The sequence below is a fragment of the Solanum lycopersicum genome, chromosome 12 (genome assembly GCF_036512215.1).
Source record: "Solanum lycopersicum chromosome 12, SLM_r2.1".
In the NCBI taxonomy this organism is placed as follows: domain Eukaryota; kingdom Viridiplantae; phylum Streptophyta; class Magnoliopsida; order Solanales; family Solanaceae; genus Solanum; species Solanum lycopersicum.
Genome location: NC_090811.1, coordinates 63,835,835 through 63,847,162, shown reverse-complemented (window position 1 = coordinate 63,847,162; position 11,328 = coordinate 63,835,835). Strand labels below are relative to the sequence as shown.

Sequence of the window (11,328 nt, the reverse complement as noted above, 5' to 3'; positions counted from 1 at the left end):
AGATAGAATGATAATTTTAGTATATCACATATATTGGTTAATAGAGAATCAAAATCAATTTTACCAATGAATCGCAAAATACTATGGTTACTACCAAAACGTTTCATGCTCATGTTACTATTATTGATGATTTCATTATGTTGGACCACGAGGACACTCTAAATATAGTATATACAATATTGTGAAAATGTAATAGGAAAACGACTATAATTTATAATTCATATAAGGATAAATTAGAAACTTAATGTAAAATACTCATTGATTTCATAGAGTGGACAAATATTGTTTAACATCCTTAAAAAAAAAGAATGGTAGACAACTATTGCTGAAGGAAGAGAGTAAAACAGTTATGTATTTATTCCTGAAATTATTATACCTTATACCTCACATTTAACGACTTGTTAATGTTTGCAAATAAGGCGGTGTGATGATATATTAACTAGGTTTTTTTTTGGTTTCCGTCCAATATTTGGTATTCGTGTTGAAACTCGTCTATCACGCCGCATTTGGTCTCATTGAATATTAAAGATTTTAACCTATTCAAAACTCAAATCCGAACCCGAACCAGTAACTATTGAGTATATCATTGTTAATTTCTAGCAACCAATACAACAAAATGTATACAGACAAGAATACTAAAGGGTGGTGGGCAATCATTGATTAATTTGACAAATATTCTCTGCTTTGCTTTCACCTTCCACTAATCAAATGCCAACACAAAATCTCCAAATTAATTAATTTTAATTCTTCACTCATACTTTTTTCAACCAGAAACCAACAAAATTCAAATTAAAGTGATGTATTACAATGTGACAAAACAAAAAATGGTAAAAAAGTGTGTGGCTTTGGATTCTTGTAGCTGAATAGTGGTTTTTCTTTAGAATGGCAAAAGCATCTGACCCTTTTCTTCTTTTAGTGTCTTTTTCTCACTAAAAAAAGAGTCTTTCTGTGTAATTTTGTGTTGGTGTGGGGAGAAATGAGGTTGTTGTTGCTACTGGCAGTAGTACTGTTGGTGGCCATTTTGGTGAATTTTTCAAGCTTTGTTAATGGTGATACAGATCCATCTGATGGTAAGCCCCTTTTAGTTTATTTATCATTCTCTTTATTTCTTTGTTTTTTAGTATGTGAAGTAGTAAGTACAAGTTCCAGTTTTCTTGTTCTCAAGGAAAAATTTAGCTGAGAGTGGGCTTGAGTCTTGACAACTCTTGAAATGAACAAACCCAACTCAAAAATCTTGTTTCTTTGAAGCCCCATGAAATTGAAAAGAAAATAGCATTTGATAACACTAGGTGTAGGTTTAGTTGATAGAGTTATGTGATACATGTTGGTGGTGGGAGGAGGCAGGTATCCTTGGAATTAGTTAGCTGCACACAAGCTGGCCTGGACACAGTGATTATCATAAAAATGAAATCTTTGAAATAATGGATATAGTAAGTCTTGCTTGGGCTGCATCAATGGTAGTCTTCACATTTGATTGTGGGAAATACTCATTACTTGTGGACGAACAACTCCTTAGTATTGTTGACTAGATTGAGTCATAGTTGTTGTATTTACTGTTGCCGATGCACTTAATAGTTACAACAACAACAATCCAATGAAATCACGTAGCTGGGGTTTGGGAGGGTGGAGTGTATGCAGACCTTATCTCTACTTCGCGGAGGTAGAGAGGAGACTCTTTCGGGAAGATGCACTTAATAGCTAATAGAAAACGTCAACTTTTGTACTATAATTTTCTTTCATTAATAATTGAACAAGTCTGGGGAAAAGGTAAATCCTTACGGAAACTTATGGTTTGTGAATGTGATTGGTATTAGATACTATTGTCAGCCTTATACAAGCAATTACTGGAGAATGTTTTCTAGTTTATGTGGTAAGGGGTGACAAAAACCAGTGAGTTTGAAGTTGATCAAAGACTAAGAAAGCTATATAATTTACTTTTGTACTGCTGATGATCCAAGTTTCACAGTAATGGTTTGGTTAAGTTGCTGTCTACTTTGTATCATGCTGGTCAAGTTGCCGTAGCTGCACATTCTTTTAACATACTGTCCTATGTAAAATCTGTCTCTTGAGCCGTTAAATGCCCATGTATAACTATTTCTTTATCATTAAAATTCCTCACACAATCACATATGTCTTGATTTCAAAATAATCCAGTTGACTTCTCTTTGGTTTTCAGCATCTGTTCTGAGAGTCCTGTATACCACACTAAATTCACCAGGGCAGCTGACAAAATGGAGTGCCAATGGCGGTGATCCTTGTGGAGAGTCCTGGACAGGCATTACCTGCTCGGGCAATAATGTTACTGAAATGTGGGATTTGGTCTTCCTTTTTGTCTTCATCTCCATGTTGTTTCAACTTTTTGGAATTATTGACTAAGTAAACTGATGATTAGTTTCTCTTCATTTTCCTTCAGCAAGTTATCAGGTCTTGGGCTCTCAGGTTCATTGGGGTCTCAGCTAGATAGTCTAAAATCTGTGACCAATTTGTAAGACATTTGGCCTTCGTTTATTCCTTTTAATTGGATTTATGTTGAATTCCTGAATGTGGTTATCTTTGTGAATGTTGCAGTGACATAAGCAATAACAATATGGGGAGCCAGATACCTTACCAGCTTCCTCCAAATGTGCAAAGACTGTATGTTTGTTTATTTGCATATCTTCCTCCTTGCAGGTTCTATTTTCTTCCTCTTATCTTTCTAAGAACTTCCCCTGCAGAAACCTTGCTTCTAGTGGTTTTAGTGGTGGCCTCCCATATTCCATTTCACAGATGACCTCCCTCCAGTACTTGTAAGTGAAATGCTTAAATTTTGATATTTGCTTAAACACTTGGTCCTCTTCATTCTCTTGGGGTCTCCTTATGATTCTTTGCAATGTTTATGCCTGGTTGTAGAAATGTCAGTCACAATCAAATTCAAGGATCAGTAATTGTCTCGTTTGACTTGCTCTCTGCACTCAACACATTGTAAGGCCTATTCTCGTTTCATTACATCAGAGTTTTCATATTGCCTAATTATGATCTGAATGAGAATAGTTTGCTGTTCTCAACTGTTATGATGAAAGTACACTTGTTCTATTATTTAAGTTGTTCATCAAGGTCCTAAGGCATACTTTCCCTTGACTAAACAAGTGATATTTCACTTTATCTTTAAAAAAATTCAATTTGTTTGTTCATATATTTGTCATGCATGCTTATAATTATTAGTCTTGGACTGAACATATCTATACTTGTACTTTTTTCTCCCTTTGCACCTTTTCTTCGTTAAAGCTCACGCTTTATTTGCGCTTAAAGCCTCAACGGACCTTAGAACTTTTTTGTCTTTTTGCTTTTCATAGCGCTGGTACCTTATCATATATTCTTGTTTAAAACATAATAATTTGAAATTTATCATTCTCTGTCACATAATTTTGATTGATCTTTATAATGCTTCAGGGATTTCTCTTTCAATTCTATGGCGGGTAATCTTCCTCAAAGCTTCCGGTCACTAACTAGTATGAACAAAATGTAAGATAAAGAGTTTTCATACTTTATCTTTCTATTTGCAAACTTCCATCAGATATAGATGTTATGTTGTTGTAATATGCAGGTATTTGCAGAACAACCAGTTTAGTGGAACTATTGACGTCCTGGCCAATCTTCCCCTCGGAAATCTGTGAGTAGTGTGCCAAATGTGTAGATATTATGTCTTATGTCTACCTCTCACTTCAGTTTCAGTTTAATCCATTGGTTGAAAACCATGTTGATTCTTTAGGAATGTTGAAAACAACCAATTTACTGGCTGGATTCCAGATCAGCTGAAAGGGATAGTGCAGTGAGTGTCTTAGATTGCAATAATTTTCTTTCATCTTTGCAAATTCTTTGGGGAGTTCTTTCTAATTGTTATAGGGATTCATGAATCTTTCATAACAGATCAAATGGTAATTCATGGATCTCAGGACCTGCACCCCCGCCTCCACCTGGCACACCTCCTGCAAACAATCCCAATAGAGATCACAAATCCAGAGAAAACAGCAGCAATCCAGGCAGTAAAAAATCAGGTATAGGGGGTGGAGGTGTTGCAGGAATAGTGATATCTATTCTAGTTGTTGGAGCAATAGTAGCATTCTTTATTATCAAGAAAAGATCAAGAAGGTCTTCCTCAGACATAGAAAAACTTGATAAGCAGCCTCTTGCTCCTCTTACTTCACAGAAAGTAGAAGGTATTTGGCTTTCATAATTCTTGATATTGTTAGAAATGTCTTGAATTCTCTCTTAACTCTTTGTATATTTCTAAACGAATAATTATAATCTTAGCGGTGTTACTATTTACTCACTTGAATATGGAAATAATGTCTAAGCTTCTATCCTTACCTTGCTTATGATTGGTCATAAACCGTGCAAGTAGTATCAAAATTTTGCAAGGGGTTGTCATTGATACAGAGGGAAGCAGCAAAGCTAAAAAATATTTTTCTTCGAAGTGGAAAAACTGCATGGATGTGAAAGATCCTAAGCTCTGAAGAAACAAAAGTTTCATACTTTATTGGTAGTTCCATAGGTATAATCTTTAGAAATTCAAACTGATCTTTTGGAGGAGGTCCTAAATTACGTGGTGCTTTAAAGCTTATGATTATTTTTTGACAAATTAACATCAGCTACCCTTGATGGTCCATGGAAACAAATATGGAAGGGCGATACCCCAACTAAGGTGAAATGCTTCACCTGGTTGGTCTCCAGAAGGGCATGTCTCACTCCGGAAAAACTCAAGAAAAGAGGCTTCCAGATTGTTTCCAGATGTTTTTTTTTTTCATGAGAAGAAGAAACTAACTGCCGCTTATTCCTACACTATAGGAGTACTGTTAAGGTGTGGCACATGGTTCTCAATTCTCAGCATTTCTCAAGAGGCCTGGGTGATGCCAGAACATACTGCTGATGTTTTGAGCTGTTGGATGACGAGGGGGGGGGGGGGGGAGCAAGACCCAAAAAGGATGGTGTTCTATAGTACCTACTTGTATCTGATGCGCTATTTGGAGAAAAAGAAACCTCAGGTGTCATGAAAATATTACTAACACTATTCAGAAAGTAAAAAAAATTACATTAACATGTTGTATTTTTGGTGTAAAGAAGATGGTATAGAAGAAGTAGAACAGTTGGTAGATTTCCTAGGATCTATGTAATGATGGAAATAGCTTGTAACTTTTTTGAGGTAGCCAGCATACCTTAATGCTGAAGAATACAACTTTACCTTTATCAAAAACATCAACTACTCTTGATAGTTTAACTTCCTAGGAAACAAAAACTCTACAGAATATAGTTGACGTGAAGAACTCTTGCTTCAGATTGTAACTGTCAGCACAGTGAAGGAATCATCTTCAGGTTCATAGTTGGGAAGTTGCTTTCTCCCTTTTAATCCATCAAAAGCCCACAAAACAAATTCTCTTACAATATGTGTTCCTTCTCATTTGCAACTTCATCTGTAATTTTCTAGTTTATGCTTATAACTTTCATGCTTCACCTCATTATCAACTTCAATGATGTCATGAAATCCAAGTTGGAGCTTCTATTTGCTTATGTCTAACTTTTTCATTGTTGTGTTGCTGTTTCTTTGAGAAGGTAACATCATTGTTATGTTTTGATTGTTCCCGGAATTCCTCCTCATTTTTTTTTTGTTGCAGAGTTGAAACCTTATCAAATCTCCTCCACAGTAAGCGTGGGCACATTTGAAACTCCCACTGCTGTAACTCTAAGACCTCCACCTATTGATCGCCTTAAGTCCTTTGATGAGGTTGACATTTCACCGAAACCTATTGTTCCTCCCAAGAAAATTAATACAGCTCAAATCAGCGCTACACAGTTCTCAATTGCAGACCTACAAATTGCTACTGATAGCTTCAATGTTGAAAACCTTATTGGCGAGGGATCAATTGGGCGTGTTTATTGCGCTCAGTTTGATGATGGCAAAGTAATACTTCTCTCTATGAGTACCCATTAAAAAAAACTTGTTTTCTTTCTTATGACTATATAAGGTGATTTAGAGATGCTAACACATGTTTCAGCAAAAATGTATAATCATAGAAACTACATACTTATTGTGCTCCTTTCTATTATTTGAAATGTGGTAGGTTCTTGCTGTCAAGAAAATCAATTCGTCTGCCCTCCAAAATCATGAAGATTTTCTCAATATAGTTTCTGAGATATCACAGTTGCATCATCCAAATATAATTGAGCTTGTCGGTTATTGTTCAGAGCATGGACAGTACTTGCTAGTTCATGAATTCCATAAAAATGGTTCTCTGCATGATTTCCTGCATCTATCAGATGAAGACAGCAAGCCACTGGCATGGAATAGCCGAGTCAAGATTGCACTTGGTGCAGCACGAGCACTAGAGTGAGTTTTGCAATCACAGAATTATTTTATTCAATTGGTTACAGTTACATGTTTCTGTATTTGGAAACAACTCACTTTATATTTCCCATTTTACCATTTGTGAGAAGCTTTATAGCCACACAGATGTTATGGTAAGTTTAAGGCCACAAGTTTCAAAAGTTTTACAGTCAGACAAATGCTATGCCATGTTTAAGATCACAAATTTCAAAAAATTTCATGTCTTTCTTAAATTCAATGCCGATTGGAACTATGTCACATAAATTGGAAGGGGGAAGTAAAATTCATGGAGCATGCAGCAATGCTATGTTTTTCTCCTTATTTTTTGATGGCTAGTTACTAGTAGTTTACATGAATCGTCTGTTTATTTATACCGGAGATTCATAGAATAGATCTTGTGGGTAGAAGAAAAGGGAAATCTGTGTAAGTCAACACCAAGCACTTAGTTGTGACTCGTGATGAACTTTACCAGAGGATCCATTGTAATATTGCATTTAAAGATCATATTTGTTGGACTAAACAGACCACTATAGAAATTAGTCTTATTTAAACATTGAAGACCAGTAAGTTAACATAAAGAAGAGTTCATTTATTCTTTTTACTTGGAGCTCAGTATCCTATATATGCCGGTCTTGCCAATAAAAAGATAATCAAAACATCAGTTCTTCCATGGTTTCATATTATGTGGTGGTGTTTGAGTGGGGATGGAGTTCAAAAAGAAAGAAAGACTTCTTGAACTTATGGTCTTAACCATGTCATTTGTGTGGCTATAAAAGCATATCCTTGGGGGTAACACTGAAAATTTGAAGTTAAAATTGTTACCGAATATAGAAAGGCGTCAATCTTCTTGAAAAAGGCTTAAAAGGAAATACTGCCACATAAAAGGAAAAAAAGGAGTAAAAAATTTCCAATTTATTGTGGTTTCCACATCTCTTCATTTCATGATATCCATAAGCAAATTTCTTCACTAGCTAATATAAGCATCTTTGCAGGTATCTGCATGAAGTTCATTCACCATCAATGGTTCATAAGAACATTAAATCGGCAAATATTTTACTTGATCTGGAACTCAATCCTCATCTATCAGACTCTGGATTAGCAAGCCTTATTAATGATGCAGATCAGGTGACTTTGAGCTCCCTACTTTATGCATTGTTGCCAAGTGTTACGGTGGATTTGATGTATAAGCATGCACATAAGTACACATGTATATATAGGCATGTTTTGACATACTATTGGCTGCGTGAATGTCCTTCTCAAGGAGATAAGAAATATCAACAGATCACATGGTTGAAATGTTATTTGTTTCAGGAGAAGCTTTGTTTTGTGCTCTAACCTTTGAAACATGAAATTTTTTAGAACTGTTTCTGGGGTTTATAAATTGGATTCCATGAGAAGTTGTCATGTAAAAAACAAGAATTTTATTCTAATCTAGGGCAAGGCATTATCCAAAGTATATTCTATAAAAGTAACACTTTACCATTAACTCATAAAAGTATATTCTATAACTTACATAAATATCATAGTGTAAAATGTTAATTACCTTCTATCCCTATTATTTTTATAATTACGTAAATCTCATATTTTTTAGGCATTTCAGATACGTAATTAAGGATCCGGGATACATTATTGTTGATACATTATGCATTAGTCTATTGCATTTATTAAGGAAAAAAAAGCTGTAAAATCAATTTAAAATCTTATAGTACCATTTGTTGCACTAAGTAAGGGGAAAAAAGCTGAAAATTAAATTAATATCCCATAAAATAAGTTATTCCATTCAAATAATTGTCAAGAATTCAAAATCCTATAGTGTAACAAACGAAAAAAATCAAAAAATTAAATTTCTTCTTCTTGTTCATTGTTCTCTCTGTTTCATAAAAAAAATTGTTGAAACTTTAGAAAGCGAAGTGAGTTATGAAGGATTGTATGGAATTGTTGTTGGACAAACGATTTCTGTTGTGAATCTTCAAGAGTTCAAGTTCATCGAATATCCTTTCGATTTTGATTCAAAAATTTTGAAAATTTTGAGATTCAAAATTCTTCTCCTAGTTTATTGAAGATCCGAGAAGATACATCATGAATATCTTTATTATTTAACATTTTACTATTTATGTATCTTGTTTAAATTGATAAGTATTATATTTATATTAGATACATTAAATAAATATGTTGCCCATACAATGTTAGATTTGAGATTGATACATTACTGTGTGGTAATTGCTATGTAATTGGTATATTTAGTATAAATTCGAATTTATGTATCATATCTAAGAAATTAGTGCATGATACATTATTATTTATGTATCAGTATTGTATTTATACTAGATACATTAAATAAGTATTTGTTGCCCATAAGATGTTAGATTAGAGATCGATACATTATAGTACTGTGGTAGTTGCTATGTATTGATACATTTAGTTTAAATTCAAATTTACGTATCATATCTAAAAAAATAGTGCATGATACATTACTATTTATGTATCTCGTTTAAATTGATGAGTATCATATTGTTTGCCTTGAAAGATATGTATGCTTACATAATGTATCATTTTGTAGTTGATAATAATGTATCTGATACAATAAGGTTGTTAAAGAAGGATGTAGCTAATCTGAAATAATATGTATTTATAAATGTATCACAATGAATAAGAATTAAGTTATCAATTAGATACATGCACAAACACAATTCATGAAAGAAATTTGTTTATGAAAAACACCAGAATAAAGAGAAAAATATTAAATCGTATGAAATTTTGATGAAATTAAAACTAATATTATTATGAGACAATTAGAAGATTAGTAGCAATACAAAAATCTAATCAATTTTAATGAATGATTAGTTGTTAGAATCCATAACCAACTCAAATTATGAAAAAATTACAAGTATTATATATTTCTTTTAATCAAACATACGAGGTGAGTTTTATTAATAAAAATAAAGAAATCAAATACAAGTATCAAACCCAACAGTGATTTGGATAAATAGAAAAATAAAACAACTATTAAACCAAAAAAGGAAAAGGACGAAATTAAAAAAAAACGACAATAGAAAAGGCGAACTTCTACAAATATTATGTTAATTATTATTATTAAATAATAACTAATACCTACTGAAAATCAAAATAAATTCAAAATTTGTAACTGCTAAAGAAGTGACGAGAATTTAGGGATAAAATGGAGGAATAAAATGCGAGTGAGAAACGTGGATATAGGCTGAAAATAGGAGTGAAATATTTATGTATCTGGAAGATTTTATGTATTGAAGAAACTAAGGGATTTTTGAAATTTTTAAAAAAGGTAGGGATAAATAGATATTAAGGTAAGTTGATGTGTGTATATAAGTAATTTTTTCATTTTCAATGGTCCCTGGTGCTTTATCTCCTGCTCTTCTCTGCTTACTCAATTGGTAACATTGTAGCTGTTGCTTCTTCTCAAGATATTTCAAAGTGATCATCTTTGCAGGCACTAAACCATAATACAGGGTCTGGGTATGGTGCACCTGAGGTAGCTATGTATGGGCAATGCACCATAAAAAGTGATGTCTACAGCTTTGGAGTTGTTATGTTGGAACTTCTTACCGGACGAACACCTTTTGATAGGTAAAGTTACTCAGGCATCATGATATTGTGTCAAATTACTTAAGATGACGAACAGGAAGAAATTTAGAAAATCTTATGCTCTTGATGCAGTGAGAGACCAAGATCTGAACAATCTTTAGTTAGATGGGCAACACCTCAACTCCATGATATTGATGCCTTGGCTAAGATGGTTGATCCAGCACTTAAAGGACTCTATCCTGTTAAATCTATTTCGCGCTTTGCTGATGTAATTGCTCTTTGTGTCCAGGTAATATTTTGTATAGACAGTATGCCAAATTCATAAATCTGCTGTTTTTATCAACAACCTGATTCTGTTAGTTCAGTCAACACTAATCTCATTGTCATGTATGCTACTGTGGCAGTCTGAGCCTGAGTTCCGGCCACCTATGTCAGAAGTTGTTGAAGCCTTAGTTCGGCTAGTTCAACGAGCAAATATGAGCAAGAGGACATATAGTATTGATCGGAGTTCAAGGGGTGAAACAGATAGTCAAGACAATCAACCTTAATTCCGATGTAACGTAGCCTTTTCTATTAAACTGTCTCTCTTTGTAGTTTGCTGTTTGTGGGATATGATGTGCAGCTGATCTGTTCAGCAAGATCCTGTTGGTTGCATTGTGTTGTACACACTGCTAGGTACTAAAATCTGTTCATAGTGCATATTCAATTTTCATTTTTCCTGTATCTGATCTCCTATTCCTCTTCCACACGCGATGACATGAATGAGTTCAGTACGTACTACGTACATTTCCAGCTAATCCATGTCTTTGACCAGTGTATCCCACAAGTGGGGTCTGAGGGAGGTGATGTGTATGTAGTCTTACGCCTTGTAAAGGTAGGTAAGTTGGTTTGCAATAGACCCTCGGCTCAAGTAAAGCTTCATGTTTATGAAATTCAAGATCTCTATTCACCACTAAGTCATGTTCCTCACATTCTTGAGTGTCATAAAGTTGGCAAAAAAAAAAAAAAAATGTCATTGTCACATTTAGCCTTCCAATACATCATATTCAATATATATCACCATTACTACCACACCACTCCTTTTAATGCATCCTAAAGTTTAAACTAATGACCACTGGATGACCAAGATTGTGGTATGCAAGTCATTAGCACTATGAGTTATGACCTATGTTGATAGATATAGTTCCAATCATTTTAGGCTTACAATATACGAAGCAATTTGGTTTAAAAGAACAACCTATCCTACAAGTTAATTTTCCCAAATGTAGTTTCACTTAACTTTCTCTGCTCCAAAATCAATCTTTACTCATTAGTTATTATAACTAAATAGAGAAAGTTCTTACTTTAGATGAGTTTTTGGTGTGAATACAAAGTAACCTTATATATATAAAAAACTAAATAGAGAAAGT

At 33.8% G+C, this 11,328-nt stretch overlaps 1 protein-coding gene across 1 annotated transcript; it reads left to right on the top strand.

The window, feature by feature from the left end:
• The first annotated feature begins 467 nt into the window (after positions 1-467).
• On the top strand, positions 468-10,642 carry LOC101251660 (protein STRUBBELIG-RECEPTOR FAMILY 6). Its single transcript, XM_004252576.5, has 16 exons — positions 468-1,070; positions 2,177-2,309; positions 2,414-2,485; positions 2,569-2,634; positions 2,715-2,786; positions 2,890-2,961; positions 3,430-3,501; positions 3,584-3,649; positions 3,749-3,808; positions 3,907-4,196; positions 5,649-5,935; positions 6,096-6,361; positions 7,351-7,483; positions 9,825-9,961; positions 10,052-10,208; positions 10,324-10,642. The coding sequence occupies exons 1-16, from the start codon at positions 977-979 to the stop codon at positions 10,465-10,467; spliced, it is 2,121 nt and encodes a 706-aa protein (XP_004252624.1). The 5' UTR covers positions 468-976; the 3' UTR covers positions 10,468-10,642.
• Positions 10,643-11,328: the final 686 nt, after the last annotated feature.

What these genes read in the sequence shown, in the direction of transcription:
- LOC101251660 (XM_004252576.5), top strand. Translation starts at nt 977, where the DNA reads ATGAGGTTGTTGTTGCTACTGGCAGTAGTACTGTTGGTGGCCATTTTG. An exon ending in CTCTCTGCACTCAACACATT is followed by an intron (nt 2,962 to 3,429) that starts GTAAGGCCTATT and finishes ATAATGCTTCAG; the next exon opens with GGATTTCTCTTTCAATTCTA. An exon ending in TAATTGCTCTTTGTGTCCAG is followed by an intron (nt 10,209 to 10,323) that starts GTAATATTTTGT and finishes CTACTGTGGCAG; the next exon opens with TCTGAGCCTGAGTTCCGGCC.